The sequence below is a fragment of the Arachis ipaensis genome, chromosome B09 (assembly GCF_000816755.2).
Source record: "Arachis ipaensis cultivar K30076 chromosome B09, Araip1.1, whole genome shotgun sequence".
NCBI lineage: Eukaryota > Viridiplantae > Streptophyta > Magnoliopsida > Fabales > Fabaceae > Arachis > Arachis ipaensis.
Window position 1 is genome coordinate 106,280,977 of NC_029793.2, and position 20,616 is coordinate 106,301,592.

A 20,616-nucleotide genomic window follows, 5' to 3' on the forward strand; every position below is an offset into this window, starting at 1 on the left:
TGAATGAGGCTAAAAAATTAGGATTTATAATTAGGGAAGGTAGAAATATTTAAAATGCGATTTAAAACTTTAATCTTAAAGGTTTTGGCCCAAAATTGGGCCAACGGACAAAAATAAGTGAACTGGGCCCAAGTAGGCCCAAGACCCAACATATATAAATATTAGTTATGAGAAATTCAGCTCATTTACCCTAAAGAAAAGGGTTTGGGGTGCAGCTTTGGTGAAGAGAGAAGAGAGGAGAAAACCTACTCCTAGTTCCAACTTCAAATCACCATAACTTGAGCTACGGAACTCCGATTGACGAGCCGTTTGCAGCCACAGGTCGCTCTTATCATCCTCTACAATTATATCTAGGTTTTGTGGTGAGTATCTCATTCATATCTATCCAGTTTTCGAAATTCCCCACTGTTATGCATTTTTGGGTAGTTAGTGTTGAAATCTTGTGATTTTGGTTGTTTAGGGATACTCTAACATGGATTCTAAGTGGGTTCTATCCCTATTTCATATGGGCTAAGGTAAGATGTACTCAAACCCTTGTGATTTATCAATTTCATGAACCCTAGGTTGATTATAAGTGTGAAAATTTTATGTTAGAGTATTGGGTGATTTTGGTACACAATTGGAAGATTAATATTGCTTGAGGAGCTTTGGTGAAGCTTGAACTAAAAGTTGGTAGAGACTTCCAAGAAGGAGCTCAATTAATTTGGCTACAAGAGGTACGGTTTAACTTTCATTTAAGTACCGTGTGGTGTGATGAGAATTCCTAGGCTAGATGCCCCTAGGATTAAATTTGGATTGTGCAAATGGTTGGTACTAATATGTATAGTTGTTATGTAATGAGAATTGATGATTGAATTGAAAATTGTGTGAATTTGTATGCTTGGTGTGTTGAGAATTTGATGAATTGAATAATGAATATTGGTTTGTAGAATATGCTTTTAAATTGTGAATTTGGGCCGGAGGCCGGAAAGAGGTAAGGAAGGTAAGTTGATATGTGTGTTGTGTGATGATATAAGAGATTGGATGGATTTTAGTTATTGAATGTGTGAATAATTGGTTTGGTTATTGAATAATAAGGTTTGAGGAATTGAGATGTGAAATTTGATAGTTTTGGATGAAATTGTGTAGAGGAGGTAGGTTTGATTTGGTTGAGTGTAATTATGTGAATGTGGTTGGGTTGTGGTCATTTGGATGAGTGGAATGAATTTGGCTTGTGATCATTTGAAAAATTAGTGATTTCTAGTTTTGGGGTAAAAACTAATTTTTGGCCAACTTTGGCGGTCCGTAACTCGGTCCACGGAGTTCGGAATTCTTCAAAAATAGATTTTTATGAAAGGTTATTCAAAGATCTTTCCAACAGTTCAGAAATGGTTGAAAAAAGAATTTCGTAGAAGAAGTTATGTGTGGTGAAAGTTTGAGGTTTAAAAATAAAATTCTGCAGCTTTTTAACTTAGTAAAATTTTTGGCAGAACGCACACCCACGCGTGTGCGTGGCCGACGCGCACGTGTCGTTTTCAAATATTCGCCATCCACGCGTGTGCCTGGCCGACGCGTACGTGTCGATGGGCTAAATCAGTTGCCCAGCTGAAATTCCCGAGAGTTGTGCCTTGGTTGTGCCAGTTTTGTGCATGGGGCACAAAACGCACCCACGCGTACGCGTGGCTGACGCGCAAGCGTCACTTGGCTTTTCTCCCACCCACGCATGCGTGTGGGGGACGCATACGCGTCACTGTAACTTTCCTGCTTTCCACGCGTGTGCGTGGGCGACGCGCACACGTGACCCCATTTTTAAAGCCAAATTTCATATTTCTAAGCCTCCATTTTCATTCTCTAGGTCCTAATTCTTTATAGCATGCCTAGTAATGAAACGATGCTAGGACATGTGATAACTTGTGGATGAAGTAAAGTGAGAATCAATGATGAATAATGATTAATGATGATTGTATGAATTGTTGAGGATGATGGTGAAGGCGCTATGTATGTTATGAGCCGGATGGCTGTGATAAGCATTGAATTATGGCTGAGTATGTATATGTATATGATTAATGATTAAATGATTATGATTGATTAAGGAGGCTTGAACATGTGGTGAGTATGCCGGAAATGCATATTTGATTAATGAATGAATGTGGTAAATGAATAATGATGGAAAAATGTTGAATGTGATGTGTGACCCCGGGTAGTAGACAGTGGCATTGTCCACTTGCTCCGGGTATGAGAAGGGTAAGGAGGATTATGATAAATGAGTTTAATTATGGAGTTTGAATAAATGTGTATATTGTGATACCTGGGTAGTAGCAAGGGTCGTGGTTCGTCCCGCTTGCTCCGGGTCATTGTCTGAGAATTGATAATAATGAAGGGTGATTATGAATAAATGTGTATTTGAGATACATGGGTAGTAGTAAGGGTGGTGGTTCGTTGATAAACCCCGTTTTTAGGGTTTATCTTCTGCTTAATTTAGTAGATTTTATCCATTATTCTCACACTTATTCCTATAATTTGCATGTTTTACATTTTCCTTCCTAATTTTGTACTATGATTGAAAACATGCTTCTTTGGCCTTAGATTTGCTAATTTAATCCCCTCTTATTACCATTCGATGCCGTGATATGTTTGATGAGTGTTTTCAGGGTTTATAGGGCAGGAATGGCTTAGAGGACGGAAAGGAAGCATGCAAAAATGGAAGGAACGCAAAAAAATGATGTTTTGAGAAGCTGGCAGCGACGCGTACACGTGGGCGACGCGTACGCGTGACCAATACAGCAGAAGAGTGACACGTGCTGCATTATACAGAAGACGCTGGTGGGGATTTCTGGGCTCCTTTTGGCCCAGTTTCAAGCCCGAAAGTGAAGCTTAGAGGCTGCAGAGTGGGGCTGGATGGAAGAATCACTCATACACACTTCATTCACATAATTTTAGGTTTTAGATGTAGTTTTCTAGAGAGAGCCTCTCTCTAGGTTTTAGGGTTCTTAGTTTTATTCCTTCTCAATTTCTGAATTTTATCTTATTTCTACTCAGTTCTCTTCTAATTTTAATTATTCTAGCATTCTAGTTTATTTATTTCCCTTGTTGATTACTTTATGTTGTCAATTTAGGTTATGAACTCTCATGTTAGATTTGATTTCCCTTTTAATGCAATTTGAGGTATTTCATGTTTATTGCTTCTTCCGCTATTTGTTATCATTAATTTCGCAATTGTTGATTTTAGATTTCACTTTCTCTTGTTACCTTTCTATGCTCTTATTTTGCGCCTTCCAAGTGTTTGATAAAATGCTTGGTTGGATTTTAAATTAGCTTTTTATGTTCTTAGCTTATATTGATTAATTAGAGACTCTTGAATTGTCAAAGTCTCTTGTTGGTTGGTGGTTGAAACTTGCTGGTTGGCTTGAGCTTCACTAACTCTAGTCTTTGATTAAGACTTGTGAATTCAAGTTAATTTTCTCACTTGACTTACCTTCAATTGTTAGAGGTTAACTAAGTGAGAGCAAAAGGCAATTACTATCACAAGTGACTATGATAATGGGGATAGGACTTCCAATTATCATCCTTGCTAGAACTTTTCTTAACTGTTATTTTATTTCCTTGTTATTTTACTTTCTTGTTCCTCATTTCAAAACCCAAAAAGATACAATCTCATAACCAATTATAAGTACACTTCCCTGCAATTCCTTGAGAGACGACCCGAGGTTTAAATACTTCGGTTGTTTTTTATTGGGTTTGCTTAAGTGACAAACAAATTAAATTTGATTGAGGTTTAATTGTTGGTTTAGATCTATACTTGCAACGTGACTACTTTTGTGAAATTCTTTACTGACGATTTTTCCCCTGTCATTCGTCTCACTTGCTCCAGGTTAATCCTTGAGATTTAGTAACAATGAAGATTGATAATATGAATTGAGATTGAATGAATATATGTTTGAGATACCTGGGCAATAGCAAGGGTTGTGGTTCGTCCCACTTGCTCCGAGCCAATGCTTGAGATACCTGGGTAGTAGCAAGGATGGTGGTTCGTCCCGCTTGCTCCAGGTCAGAGATTGTGATGCCTGGGTAGTAGCAGCAGTAGTGGTTATTCCACTCGCTCCAGGTTGAGCTTTTAAACACCCGCCTGGGTAGTAGCCGCAGTAGTGGTTATTCCACTGGCTCTGGGTTGAGCGGATAGTAGCAAGGGAATTATAGCTCAAACCTACTTACTCCGCGATGGGTGTTTCTGTCCATGGTTAGCTACCAGGACGTGTCGGGTTGGCTATATAACCGACAGATGATATCATCAACCATAGGGCAGGCATACATCATTTGCATATGTTTGAATTGTTTGGGTTTGCCTATTTGTTTTCGATTTCTATATCATATATGCTATGTTACCTGATTATGTGCTATTTGTTCTACTTGCACTTTATTGTGTATTACTTGCCTGTATTGCTTGTGTATGTACAACTGAGAGGTCCCTCATGTTGGTGTCGGTGGACGCTGAGGGTTGTTCTTGATGAGATGAATTGATGATGTGATTGGATAATGATGATGACTATTGAATGAGATAATTGAGTTTTCTGGATAGACGCAGTGAAGTGATTTCACTTGCTCCAGGTGAGAATATAAGATAACGATATAGAATTGCTGAGACAGAATAACTGGTGATGGTTTTGTTTTGTGATTCTGATTCTGATTCGTTGGAAGGTTAGAAAGTTGAGAAGCATGAGGAATATGAACTAGATTTAGCATTCTCTTATGACAGTTGCCCATATATGGATTAGCAAGAACATAGGATGAATATTTGGTGAAAGGAAGTATTAGGATGCTTAGTGAGTTTTTATTACAATACATTGTATTTATTTGGCACTTTTACCGTATTGGGAACCCATGGGTCGGGAGTTCTCATTCTGTATATATCTCTTGTTTTTCAGATACAAGTCCAGGTGCTCAGAAGTGAGCTGTGGTTTATCTGAGAGACGGCTAAGATTTTTATATTCTCTACTTTATATTTTTGCTTAGAATCTCTCCACCTTTACTTTGAAAAGCTTATATTATGTATTGAACTCTTTTGAACTTGCCTATAGAGGCTTTTATATTTCTTTTGGGAGAGATTAGGAGTTTCTGTTGTCAGCTACTTTCATACTGTACCTTAGCCGGCCTAAACTTCGCAGTTCGCGACTAGTGACTATTTACTTATGTTATATATATCTATATGTTGTCCATCTCTTAATCTCCTTTATGTACTTATCCTTATATCGCTTTTCGACTTCACGCTTTATCTCTTAGTTATCGTTATGTGAGTGATACGACTTCGCAATTTTATTTTTACTCGATTAATATTCCTTCAATTATACTTATATTTATGTATTAAAAATCCACCTTGAGAGTCGTACCACCTTATTATCATTGACTTATGACTCGAGCATAAGAATTTATATATTAGGGTGTTACAAATAGTATATAAATAAATAGCGAGTTAATTTTGATAATTTTAAATTGATAATGTCTCTCTTTCACCAAAAAAAAAAATAACAATAATATCCCTCTCAAATTCATATATATTTGTATATTAATTATTCTTAATGTAAAATATATTGTTACTGAATTTTCATCAAATTGGACTAACATTATTATTTTAAAAGTAATCCTTAAATACTTCTTATTAAGTAAAGAATTAAGATATAATATCTAAAAATAATTATTATAATAAATAATAACAAATTAAAAAAATTATGATAAATATTTAGTTGCAACATAAAAAAATTGAGTTGCATAACACCATCATTATTTTGACTACTAATGGTTATTTTTCGGAGAAGTTCAAGGTGGTCTTGTCAATCAAATCAGCAACAACAGCATCGCCATCATCATCAACTTGCATCGGAGGCTGCTTGATATTTTGGTAACATCAAGAACGTATCATAAGATGCTGTTAGAATAAAGCTTTTTTCTTCATTGTTATTCTTTGTTTTAATTTAAATACTTTCGCATTTTAAATTCAACAGAATATCCAGTACAAGTATTAAATCATTTTCAACAAATAAATTTTATAATTTATAGATATAAATTCTGATAAATATAAGTATAAAATAGGTGCTTTATCTATGCAAATACCTACAAATAGAGCTGAAAGTGAGCTAAATTGAGTCGAGCGAGATCAAACTCAACTCACGACTTGATTCATTAATAATTAAGCCTATTTGTAAAGCTCAAATTCTTCGACTCACTTAAAGATCACAAGTTGACTTCAACTCACGAGCTGACCTAAATAACATAATGATAATTTATAACTCTATATACATAAAAATTTATATCTCTATCGATTATGTAAATTACACTTAATCACATTACTTTCATTTTAAATAAATTTATTTTTTTATAATTTTAAAGAATTTTGATACATTAGAGACAAAAGGTATAATTGAAATTTTATTGTATATATATATATATATTATTTTTTTCTTTTCTGCAAGTTTATATACTAGTCATTCTACAAACATTTCATGATAACTAAAAATCTTTAAGAGTAAAATTATAAAAAAAATTAATTTATTTAAAATAAAAGTAATATGATTAAGTGTAATTTACTTAGATGTGATTAAAAAATAATTAAATACTATGTATAGTAAAAAATTGATATTATTAAATGATAAAATTAAAAGTTACTTCTATGTATCATTTTTGTCCCCAACGTTTTCGTCCTATTTAAGTCTCTAACATTTCAAAATCGTTTCAATTTTATCCTGCCGTCAACTCTGTTAACAGATCCCTAACGGCAGGATAACATTGAGTCAGTTTTGAAACGTTAGGGACTTAAATTGGACGATTGAAACATTAGGGACAACTTTGGGACTTACCCCAAACGTTAGGGACAAAAACGATACTTTACTCTTTATTATAATTATTGATGTTAATATATAATTTGCATTTTATACACACACACTATATAGAGTTAGTTATGAGATGGACTTACTTAAACTCAAATTTGGCTCATTTAATATATGAATTTAAATTCAGGGTCAAGTTCGACTCACAAGCTCATGAGCTTAACTTATCAAACTATCAACGAGTCAAACTTGACCTGACTTCTGTTAGACTTAACTCACCTCCAGCCCTACTTATAAATATGGATACAAATTTTTGTTAGTTAAATACTAGCGCAAAATAATAATCATTAAAAGAAAATCGCCGAATATCATCGAATTTACTGGTGAAATTACGAAATAATCCGATGGTAATATCTTCGCCGGTAAATATTTACCGTTGAATTTTGTAATTCGATGATAATTACCGGTGGATTCTGTGACGGAACCTGCGAAAAGTGTGACAAAAAAAGTAGTTGGTTACCGACGGAATATTTCTGCTGGTAATTTTGGCGCCAAAGTACATGGTTTCGCCCCTACGTACTGTCAAATTTTTCTCCCGGTGAATCCGATAGTAAGTTCAATTAATTTTTTAATTTTCTTTTAAATTTTTTTAATACAATTAGTAGTCAAATCCTAATTAATAAAAATCAAATATGGATATTGTTAATTACAGTCCACCATATATACTAGGGGTGTTCAAAATCGATCCAATCCGAACAAAACCAACAAATCGAACCAAAAAATCGAAAATCTAACAAACCGAAAAAATGACATTTTTCCATTTTTCTGCGGTTTAGTTTGGTTTTTGTTTCTGGTTGGAAAACCCTAGCCGAATCGAACAGAACCCGTTCTCTTAAATAAAAAACCCTAAATTAAAACAACCCCCCAACATGACCTAGCCCTAGTCGCAGCTCAGTGAGCCCACTAGTAACCCTAAAACCATTGGTGCGCAGAATCCCACACTTCCACACAACTGAACCAGCAAGTGCACTGGGTCATCCAAGTAATACCTGAGCGAGTCAGGGTCGATCCCACGAGGATTGTGATTTGAAGCAAGCTATTGTTATCTTGCAGATCTTAGTCAGGCGGATAGAAGAGTTATTAGATTTGGTTAAAAGCATAAAAGGAATAAAGATATCTTAACTAGGTTGATATGTGTATAATGATAAGAAGATGGTTAAGGCTTGGAGATGCTTTGTTCTTCTAGATTAACTCTGGTCTTACTATCTTCTTTAACTGTGAATGATTTCTTCTATGGCAGGCTGTATGTGATCAACGCCTGTTGAGAGGTCGCCAATACTCCTCCAGATCTAAACCCCAAGGTTAGTGTGGATCCATTCTGATTGAGGGTAAAGCTCCTGCAGTCCATTCTCCTTAATGATCCTACTCAAAATGCCACAGACAAGGTCGAAACTTCCAGATCAAAGAATGCTACGCCTTTGGGTTCTAACCTCTACCACAAAGACTCTAATCTCCCCATACCTCAACTGAACTGGTATCTCGAGAAGTCCCCAACGAAGTCGTGGATTAGCCGTCTAAGAGATGTATAATCAAGCTGGTGATTCAATGCTTTCCAGTTACGTAGTCACACAAACCCAAGAAGAACACGGGTGGTTGTCAGGTACGCGATCTTAGAATGAAGAATGAAGATACATCTTAGAATAGAGAATCAAACACGAATTGAAATAGAACAGTAATACTTTTATTAATCCATAAAACTCAACAGGGCTCCTCCCCTCAACCTAGGAGGTTTAGAAACTCATACTGATAGAAAATACAATGATAAATGTGTAAAGTGTGCATCCTCTCCTGATGAGAGGTGTAAAAAATCTTTAAATACTAAACTAATGACTAAGGATTACATTAAGAAGGGTAAAACTGTCTTTTAGTGCTAAAATTCACTTCCGAGACCCACTTGGTGAGTGTTTGGGCTGAGCTTTAATGAGATCCACTTGCTTGAATGCCTCTAGGGTGTTGAACGCTGGCTAGGGGGTCCTTTATGGGCGTTGGACGCTAGTCTCTTCTCCTTTGGGCGCTGGACGCCAGAATAGGGCAGGAGGCTGATGTTGGACACCAGTTTTGGGCCTTCAATTCTGAAGCAAAGTATGGACTATTATACATTTCTGAAAAGCTCTGGATGTTACCTTTTCATAGCCATTGAAAATGCTCCAATTAGACTTTTGTAGCTCCACAGAAGCTATTTTGTATGCAAGGAGGTCAGATCTGACAACATCTGCAATGCTTTCTCTGTCTCTGAATCAGACTTTTGCTCCAGTTCCTTAATTTCAGCCAGAAAATACCTGAAATTGGATAAAAACACACAAAATGAAAGTAAAATTCAAAAATGTGAATTTTCACTAAAACCTATGAAAACTTAATAAAAATTAAACAAAACATGTTAAAAACTGTATGAAAATGATGTCAAAAAGCGTATAAAATTTCCGCTCATCAAAGGTCATGGTGCCTATGGTGCAAGGGATTAGGAAGCGTCCGGGATCCGGGAGCTTCTGAGGTAGCTTCAGCTGAACCAAAATATTGAGTTCTTTGGAAAGCACTAGAGGTTCTTCCTCCAATGGATTTGTACCAAATAACTTGGCATTCAGCTTCATAAGAGCTCCTAGGTACCAAGCAACTTGCTCTTTCCTAGTGTCTTCATCCTCATCAGAGGATGAGTGTTCATCAGAACTCATGCATTGTAAGAGTACATGCAAGGGAACCTCTGATGAGCGGATAATTTATACGCTTTTTGACATTGTTTTTAGTATGTTTTTAGTAGGATCTAGTTACTTTTAGGGATGTTTTCATTAGTTTTTATGATAAATTCACATTTCTGGACTTTACTATGAGTTTGTGTGTTTTTCTGTGATTTCAGGTATTTTCTGGCTGAAATTGAGGGACTTGAGCAGAAATCAGATTCAGAGGTTGAAGAAGGACTGCTGATGCTATTGGATTCTGACCTCCCTGCACTCAAAGTGGATTTTCTGGAGCTATAGAACTCGAAATGGCGCGCTTCCAATTGCGTTGGAAAGTAGACATCCAGAGATTTCCAGCAATATATAATAGTCCATACTTTGGCCAAGAATAGATGACGTAAACTGGCGTTCAACGCCAGCTTTCTGCCCAAATCTGGCGTCTAGCGCCAGAAAAGGAGCCAAAACCAGAGTTGAACGCCCAAACTGGCACAAAAACTGGCGTTCAACTCCAAGAAGGACCTCTACACGTGCAACACTCAAGCTCAGCCCAAGCACACACCAAGTGGGCCCCAGAAGTGGATTTATGCATCAATTACTTTCTTATGTAAACCCTAGTAGCTAGTTTATTATAAATAGGACCTTTCACTATTGTATTAGACGTCTTTTTGACCATCTTTGGACGCCTGGTTCTTAGATCAGAGGGGCTGGCCATTCAGCCATGCCTGGACCTTTCACTTATGTAATTTTAACGATAGAGTTTCTACATTCCATAGATTAAGGTGTGGAGCTCTGCTGTTTCTCAAAGATTAATGCAAAGTACTACTATTTTCTATTCAATTCATCTTGTTTCGCTTCCAAGATATTCATTCGTACTTCAATCTGAATGTGATGAACGTGACAATCATCATCATTCCCTATGAACGCGTGCCTGACAACCACTCGCCGTTGCCGGGGATTGTTTGAGTTCTCGGCAAGCTTTTGGTCCGGTAACATCAGTGCCAGATTCCCTTTTGATCCGGCAACAGCACCAAGTTTTTGGCGCCGTTGCCGGGGATTGTTTGAGTTTGGACAACTGACGGTTCATCTTGTTTATTTTCTTTTCAAAAATTTTTCAAAAATTTTTCAAAAACTCTTCTTTTGTTTTCGAAAAAAATAAAAATGTTTTCAAAAATAAATTATTCTATGGCTTCAAAATTTTTAAGAATGAATTCTAGTGTTTCATGAAATATGTTGAATCATATCTGGCTGTAAAGCCATACCCAAACTACTTTGGGATTGGTATTCAACTAATCACTCCAGCCCATGTAATTATATGTTGCAGCCTGGCTGGCTGTAAAGCCATGTCTAAATTCATTTGGACTGAGGCTTGCAATTTGTTATCAAGAGCAAGCTAGTTGGAGTTAATCCACCTGCTACTGTTTCTGATTTACCTGCTGAAGCTTGGCTGGCCATTGGCCATGTCTAGTGTTTTGGACCGGAGCTTTCATTGAAAGCTCGGCTGGCTAGTGAGCCATGTCTAATTCCTGGACTGAAGCTTTAGACTAACATGGCAAGATTCCTGGAATTCATATTAAAAATTTTGGAATCCTTATTTTTCTTTTAATTTTCGAAAATTATAAAATAAAAACCCAAAAAAATTAGAAAATCATAAAAATCAAAAATATTTTCTATTTCTTGTTTGAGTCTTGAGTCACATTATAAGTTTGGTGTCACTTGCATATGCATCTTGCATTTTTCGAAAATATCATGCATTCATAGTGTTCTTCATGATCTTCAAGTTGTTCTTGGTAAGTCTTCTTGCTTGATCTTGATGATTTTTTGTTTTGTGTCTTTTCATGTTTATCATATGCATTCTTGAATTCTTAGTGTCTAAGCATTAAAGAATTCTAAGTTTGGTGTCTTGCATGTTTTCTTTGCATTAAAAATTTTTCAAAAATATGTTCTTGATGTTCATCATGACATTCAAAGTGTTCTTGGTGTTCATCTTGACATTCATAGCATTCTTGCATGCATTCATTGTTTTGATCTAAAAATTTCATGCATTGCATCCTTTTAGTGTTTTTCTCTTGCATCATAAAAATTCAAAAAAATTCAAAAAAATATCTTTCCCTTTTTCTCTCATCAAATTCGAAAATTTGGATTGACTTTTTCAAAAATTTTTAAAATCAAATTGTTTCTCATGAGTCAAATCAAATTTTCAATTTGAAAATTTTATCTTTTTCAAAATCTTTTTCAAAAATCAAATCTTTTTCAAAATTCTTAGTTATTTTCGAAAATTCCAAAAATATTTTTCAAAAATCTTTTTCTTATTTTTGTATTAAATTTTCGAAAATAACATAATCAATTAATGTTTTGATTCAAAAATTTGAAGTTTGTTACTTGCTTGTTAAGAAAGATTCAAACTTTGAGTTCTAGAATCATATCTTGTGAGTTCTTATGAATCAAGTCATTAATTGAGATTTTAAAAATCAAATCTTTTTCAAAACTAATTTCAATCATATCTTTTCAAAAATATCTTCTTATCGTATCTTTTTCAAAAATATCTTTTCAAAATATCTTTTCTAACTTCCTAACTTCCTATCTTTTCAAAATTTGTTTCAACCAACTAACTAACTTTTTGTTTGTTTCTTAACTTTTTCAAAACTACCTAACTAACTCTCTCTCTCTCTAATTTTCGAAATTATCTCTCCTCTTTTTCAAAAATTTCTTTTTAATTAACTAATTATTTTTATTTTCTATTTTTGATTTCAAAAATTTTCGAAAATTACTAACAATTTTTCAAAAACCATTTTCAAAAATCACTAACTCTTTTTTAAAATAATTTTCGAAAATTATCCCTCCTTCTCTCCCATCTTATTCTATTTATTCATTCATATCCTAACATCTCATCTCACATCTCTTCCATTCGTACAGTTGTGTTTCTTCCTTTACATCACATTCTTTGTCTCCCCCTCTTTTCTTCCACTCACAAAGGGATCCCTATACTGTGGTATAAAGGATCTCTATTATTATTATTATTATTCTGTGCTGAGATTTACAAGGTGACCATAGCTTGCTTCATACCAACAATCTCCGTGGGATTCGACCCTTACTCACGTAAGGTATTACTTGGACGACCCAGTGCACTTGCTGGTTAGTTGTATCGAAGTTGTGACAATTATGAATTAAGATCAAAGCACCAAGCTTTGGAGCCATTACCAGGGATTGTTCGAGCCTGGACATCACAATTTCGTGCACCAACCTCTATGGTCTCTATATGAGCCTTGGCTTCCTTTAGTTCTTGGATAGGGATTTCTTGAGTGGGTATTGAGCACTCAGGGGGGTGTGCCATTACTGCCGTTCAACGCTAGCTCTGGTGGATCTTTGGGTGTTGAACACCCATCATGCACCCCTTCACTGGCATTAAACGCCAGGTTCCTTACCAAGTTGGTCGTTGAATGCCCAGGAGGGACATCCTTCCTGGCGTTCAACGTTAGAGTCCCTGCCTGTTTGGGCGTTGAACGCCCAGTGAGGGCTTCCTCACTGGCGTTCAACACAGACTCTTGGCCAGTTTGGGCGTTGAACGCCCAATGAGGTCTTCCTCACTGGCGTTCAATGCCATCCCATTCTCTCCAGATTCGGCCTCTACCTCTATGGTGATGGCCTTGCACTCTTCTCTTGGGTTTACTTCAGTGTTACTAGGAAGAGTATCAGGAGGAGTCTCAGGGAATCTCTTGCTCAATTGACCAATTTATACCTCCAAATTTCTGATGGAGGATCTTGTTTCAGTTATAAAACTATGAGTGGTCTTAGAGAGGCTGAAGACTAGAATGGCTAAGTCATAAAGGCTCTCCTTAGGAGTCTCCATATTCCCTTGAGAAGATGTGAATGGTGGCCTGTTGTTGAACTTATTCTGGTTTCTTCCACCTTGATTATTATTGAAGCCTTGCTGAGGCTTCTGTTGATCCTTCTGTAACACCCTAAGTTTTTATCCTATCTTTGAGGGTCTTTAAAAATAAGGTGACACACTCGACGAAGAAAAAAAATGACTTAATCGTTACGCAAGGTAGGAGAAAGTGCGCGTAGAGCGGGAAATGAGTAGCACTAGAACGTTGGAATAAATGTGAAATGATATCTTAACCATGAGCACGGTTCAAAATAAAATACTTAGAGAAAATTATAACAGGAAAAGAAACTAATTACGTCCTAAGCTAATCTCGTCGAAGAGGCTCCCATACTTGTATCCCATCCTATCCTTGATTAGGACCCTTCAGTTATTCCCGAGTCGAGGTATCAGGGGTCTCCCTCCAACACATTTTCGCGCAGTGAAGATCCGGTTCTATTGTGTGGGACGAACCAAAATTCGACGAGGTGCCGAAGTGGGGGAATAGGGCACGTATTCCACCTTTGGACTTCCGCAAGGGTTCAACTCCTCCTCTGGATCCTCCCCCATGGTGTCTTCCTTCTGGTCAGGGTCGTCGGATTTCCTCTTCCTCGGTCTCGGAGTCGGACTCGAGGCGTACCACCTTAGATGACCGCTTCCTAGATGCTGAAGCGTTCCTATCTAGGAAGGTTACGATGGGTAGCAGGGGTTCTTCCTTTACGAGCTCTCGACCTAAGTAGATAGTTTGGAGCACGGTAGTAGTGGTCGCAACTACCCACGCGTGCTTCGAGGGGTCATACTCAGAAGTTACCTTCGGGGGGCACTGCGTCGTCTCTATCCGCTGTGCCATGTTCCTCTGGAGACAGTATGGGAAAAGAAAGGGAGTGAGAACCTAACGTCTCAGTAGGAGTGCTATGCAACACCTCCATATCCATCTCCAGCCCACGTGCGGGATTTTAAAAAAAGGGGCGTACGACATGGCATGTAATATGCATCTTTCTTGTAAAACATGTGTGCAAAAAGGAAAGCATATAGGAAAATAGAAGGATAACATCTTAAGTAACATCAACATAATCATAATTAAATCTAAAAGAAAAACATAGAAATCAAACTTTCATTCGTGCCTTCTCCTTTCTTAATTCATAACTTTTATAGAGGGTATTGAGCTCAAACCGGTATAAGTGGGAGTCCCCTTCCCTTACCGAAGGTTCTTATCCCAAACGTTTTGGCGATCACCTTCCCTTACCGAAGGATCATCTCGATCGATCACCTTCCCTTACTGAAGGATCATATCGATATCTTGTCTTTTGGGGTCACCTTCCCTTACCGAAGGATCATTCCCTCAGTTCAATTTACAATTAGGTTGTTTAAACATACACGAGAGAAAAATCATATAAGAAGAGATCATGCAAGAAAAGGGACAATTGAGATGATAAAGGGATATATGAAAATCATGAGACTCTAGCATGTGTATGAATTTTCTAATTAAAAGATCTTGGTAATATAATAGCATGGATTGAAAGAGGTCCTATCAAAGTGCAGGAAATAGGGCATTTTAGATGATTGCATAAAATATTTAAGAAAGCATGTACTCTCGACTTTAAAGGAGTAATAATAACATAATGACATGCACATAATAGAATAGGGTATATTAAATATTTGAATAAAATATTTAAGAAAGCATGTACTCTTGACTTTAAAGGAGTAACAATAACATAATGATATGCACATAATAGAATAGGGTATATTAAATATTTGAATAAAATATTTAAGAAAGCATGTACTCTTGACTTTAAAGGAGTAACAATAACATAATGATATGCACATAATAGAATACGGTATATTAAATATTTGAATAAAATATTTAAGAAAGCATGTACTCTTGACTTTAAAGGAGTAACAATAACATAATGATATGCACATAATAGAATAGGGTATATTAAATATTTGGATAAAATATTATAAATAATAATATAATAATGTAAGAGATCACACATGTGCATATAATAGAATATGGTATGTTAAACAAGACAGTATAAGAAAGGCATGTACTCTCTGTCCTAAGGGAATATTAATATAATAATATAGGAGATTGAATAAGCATTATAAGAAGACATGTACTCTCGACCTAAGGGAATATTAACAATATAATCATATGAAAGAGCACAAAATGAGTATAGTGAATAATTGAATGAACATCACAAGGAGACATATACTAATGATTCAAGAAGACATGAATGACATGATGGACAGACATGATCAACATGAATAAAGGATGAGTGAAAGACAACTAATGTCATGATAACATTCGTGAATGGAAGAAAATAAAAATGGAACATAACACATGCCAAGCATTTAAAAAAAAACATAATTTCCTACTCTTTTTCCTAACGCTTCTTCGAGCTTGCCTCTTGTGTTTGCCCACAGAATATTATTTCTTTGTAGAGAGAGAAGGGAGAGGATTAGTATTTGAGAGGAGTGATTTTCTACCTATAGGTGCACCCCTATTTATATACATTTGGGGATAGGGTGGTTGGGATAATTTTAATTTCAAACGGAGGGTGATTACTAGATTTCTATCCATAAATTTAAAATGCTAAGCCTATCTCCTAACTGATTTTCAAATTTTGAATTTAATTTTGTTTCTAGAAGGGGTGGTTGTTACATTATCACCCCCATAAAAAAAAGAATTTGTCCCCAAATTCTACATTCTAATTTGGTCGATAAAGGTCATTAGTAGGATACATAGTGATTTGGACCTGGGTTAGCTTATCTTACTAGTAGCGGAAAGAGATATGAACGAAAGAGAAGCACCAGTATCATCTAGGATGGTTAAAGGATTCCATTCATTGTGCATTTACCCTCGATTCGATCTTCTGACTCGTGGACTTCCTCGCCGCTGAGGGCAAAGACTCGCCCTTGACACTGTGGTGGATTGGCAGGGGGTGGGAGAACTGCTGGGCATTCTCTGGCAATATGCCCCGGCTGAGAACACCGGAAGCAGACATTTTGTCCGGCAAGGCACCTACCCCTATGTCGCTTCCCACATGAAGCACACTCCTTGAGTTCGGTGGTTTTTGGTGAGGCATCAGTGGGAGTTTCCTGGCAATCCGTGCCCTGTTGAGGTTGCCTTCCTGTAGGTTTCTCAAGAAAGGCCTTCTTCTGCGGCAACTGCTGAGATGATTCTTGATTCAGTTGCCTTTTCTTGAAAGCCTCGCTTCTTTCCGACGCTAGTTTTTTGGTGCATTCTTCGATCACCTGGCACTTGCTAACAAGGGAGGAGAACTCCCGGATTTCCAGTGGGGCTATAGCGGTTAGGACTTCTGCCCTGAGCCTCCTTGATACTTCATACACTTTCACTTTTCATCTGGATTAGCCTTATACATGGCGGAAAATTTGCAGAGTCTCTCAAAAGTCTCTGTGTACTCTGCAATACTCGTCCTATCTTGCCTCAGCTGAAGAAACTCCATCTCCTTGGACTCTCGAACAGAAAGGGGAAAGTACTTCTTGTAGAAAGCTTCTTTGAAGGTGGCCCAACTTATATCTGTTCCAGCATCCTCCAACAACCGTCTTGCTCCATCCTACCAGAACTCGGCATCAGCTTTGAGCATGAAGGTAGCATAACTAACTTGCTGCTCCTCAGTGTACGGAAAAATTGTGAATACCTTTTCCATTTCTGTTAGCCATTCTTCTGCCATATCAGGGTCGAGGGCTCCACGAAACTCAGGTGGACCAATCTTCTTGAAGTCAGCAAAATTTGTACGGGTCTGTCCCACTTCCAGCCTGGAAATACTGGGATCCTTGTCCCTAGTGGACAGTTGTTGGGCCATCAAAGTGGTGGCTTGGGCCTGCTCCTTCATTGCCTTGGCCATCTCCTTCATGTGCTTTGCTAGGTTTGATGAGCTCGAGCTCGAGCCACGTGGGCGTCCACGACTTGCCATGGGTCCCCTGTTTATGGATAACCATAGGAAGAGGTTTCATATCTCCTAGGATCGACTTTGCTCTGATACCAATAATGTAACACCCTAAGTTTTTATCCTATCTTTGAGGGTCTTTAAAAATAAGGTGACACACTCGACGAAGAAAAAGAATGACTTAATCGTTACGCAAGGTAGGAGAAAGTGCGCGTAGAGCGGGAAATGAATAGCACTAGAACGTTGGAATAAATGTGAAATGATATCTTAACCATGAGCACGGTTCAAAATAAAATACTTAGAGAAAATTATAACAGGAAAAGAAACTAATTACGTCCTAAGCTAATCTCGTCGAAGAGGCTCCCATACTTGTATCCCATCCTATCCTTGATCAGGACCCTTCAGTTATTCCTGAGTCGAGGTACCAGGGGTCTCCCTCCAACACCTTTTCGCGCAGTGAAGATCTGGTTCTGTTGTGTGGGACGAACCAAAATTCGACGGGGTGCCGAAGTGGGGGAATAGGGCACGTATTCCACCTTTGGACTTCCGCAAGGGTTCAACTCCTCCTCTGGATCCTCCCCCATGGTGTCTTCCTTCTGGCCAGGGTCGTCGGATTTCCTCTTCCTCGGTCTCGGAGTCGGACTCGAGGCGTACCACCTTAGATGACCGCTTCCTAGATGCTGAAGCGTCCCTATCTAGGAAGGTTACGACGGGTAGCAGGAGTTCTTCCTTTACGAGCTCTCAACCTAAGTAGATAGTTTGGAGCACGGTAGTAGTGGTCGCAACTACCCATGCGTGCTTCGAGGGGTCATACTCAGAAGTTACCTTCGGGGGCACTGCGTCGTCTCTATCCGCTGTGCCATGTTCCTCTGGAGATAGTATGGGAAAAGAAAGGGAGTGAGAACCTAATGTCTCAGTAGGAGTGCTATGCAACACCTCCATATCCATCTCCAGCCCACGTGCGGGATTTTAAAAAAAGGGGCGTACGACATGGCATGTAATATGCATCTTTCTTGTAAAACATGTGTGCAAAAAGGAAAGCATATAGGAAAATAGAAGCATAACATCTTAAGTAACATCAACATAATCATAATTAAATCTAAAAGAAAAACATAGAAATCAAACTTCCATTCGTGCCTTCTCCTTTCTTAATTCATAACTTTTATAGAGGGTATTGAGCTCAAACCGGTATAAGTGGGAGTCCCCTTCCCTTACCGAAGGTTCTTATCCCAAACGTTTTGGCGATCACCTTCCCTTACCGAAGGATCATATCGATATCTTGTCTTTTGGGGTCACCTTCCCTTACCGAAGGATCATTCCCTCAGTTCAATTTACAATTAGGTTGTTTAAACATACACGAGAGAAAAATCATATAAGAAGAGATCATGCAAGAAAAGGGACAATTGTGATGATAAAGGGATATATTAAAATCATGAGACTCTAGCATGTATATGGATTTTCTAATTAAAAGATCTTGGTAATATAATAGCATGGATTGAAAGAGGTCCTATCAAAGTGCAGGAAATAGGGCATTTTAAATGATTGCATAAAATATTTAAGAAAGCATGTACTCTTGACTTTAAAGGAGTAACAATAACATAATGATATGCACATAATAGAATAGGGTATATTAAATTTTTGAATAAAATATTTAAGAAAGCATGTACTCTACTTTAAAGGAGTAACAATAACATAATGATATGCACATAATAGAATAGGGTATATTAAATATTTGAATAAAATATTTAAGAAAGTATGTACTCTTGACTTTAAAGGAGTAACAATAACGTAATGATATACACATAATAGAATACGGTATATTAAATATTTGAATAAATATTTAAGAAAGCATGTACTCTTGACTTTAAATGAGTAACAATAACATAATGATATGCACATAATAGAATAGGGTATATTAAATATTTGGATAAAATATTATAAATAATAATATAATAATGTAAGAGATCATACATGTGCATATAATAGAATATGGTATGTTGAACAAGATAGTATAAGAAAGGCATGTACTCTCTGCCCTAAGAAAATATTAATATAATAATATAGGACATTGAATAAGCATTATAAGAAGACATGTACTCTCGACCTAAGGGAATATTAACAATATAATCATATGAAAGAGCACAAAATGAGTATAGTGAATAATTGAATGAACATCACAAGGAGACATATACTAATGATTCAAGAAGACATGAATGACATGATGGACAGACATGATCAACATGAATAAAGGATGAGTGAAAGACAACTAATGTCATGATAACATTCGTGAATGGAAGAAAATAAAAATGAAACATAACACATGCCAAGCATTTAAAAAAAAACATAATTCCCTACTCTTTTTCCTAACGCTTCTTCGAGCTTGCCTCTTGTGTTTGCCCACAGAAGATTATTTCTTTGTAGAGAGAGAAGGGAGAGGATTAGTATTTGAGAGGAGTGATTTTCTACCTATAGGTGCACCCCTATTTATATACATTTGGGGATAGGGTGGTTGGAATAATTTTAATTTCAAACGGAGGGTGATTACTAGATTTCTATCCATAAATTTAAAATGCTAAGCCTATCTCCTAATTGATTTTCAAATTTCGAATTTAATTTTGTTTCTAGAAGGGGTGGTTGTTACACCTTCCATGAAAGGTTAGGATGATTCCTCTATGAAGGGTTGTAGGTGTTTCCATAGGGTTCTCCCATGTAATTCACCTCCTCTATGGTGGGTTAATCAGGATCATAAGCTTCTACTTCAGAAGAAGCTTCTTGAGTGCTGCCAGTTGCAGCTTTTATTCTAATCAAATGCTGAGAGATCATATTGACCTACTGGATCAAGATCTTGTTATGAGCTAATATGGCATTCAAAGTGTCAACTTCAAGAACTCCTTTCTTCTGAGAGACCCCATTATTCACAGGATTTCTCTCAGAGGTGTACATGAATTGGTTGTTTGCAACCATCTCAATGAGTTCTCTTACTTCTGTAGGCGTTTTCTTCAAGTGGAGTGATCCACCTGCAGAGCTGTCCAATGATATTTTGGACATCTCAGACAGACCATCATAGAAAATTCCTAAGATAGACCATTCTGAGAGCATGTCAGGAGGACATCTCCTAATCAGTTCCTTGTATCTTTCCCAAGCTTCATAGCGGGATTCACCTTCTTTTTGTCTAAAGGTTTTAACTTCCACTTTGATTTTGCTCATCCTTTGAGGAGGAAGGAATTTGGCTAAGAAAGCATTGACCAATTTTTTCCAAGAGTCTAGGCTCTTTTTAGGTTGAGAATCCAACCATATTTTAGCTCTGTCTC

At 37.1% G+C, this 20,616-nt stretch overlaps 1 protein-coding gene across 1 annotated transcript; it reads right to left on the reverse strand.

Annotated features, from left to right (window-relative positions):
* On the reverse strand, positions 16,224-17,332 carry LOC107615727. Its single transcript, XM_016317765.1, has 3 exons — positions 17,057-17,332; positions 16,752-16,972; positions 16,224-16,659 (listed from the first exon to the last, which is right to left on the reverse strand). The coding sequence occupies exons 1-3, from the start codon at positions 17,330-17,332 to the stop codon at positions 16,224-16,226; spliced, it is 933 nt and encodes a 310-aa protein (XP_016173251.1).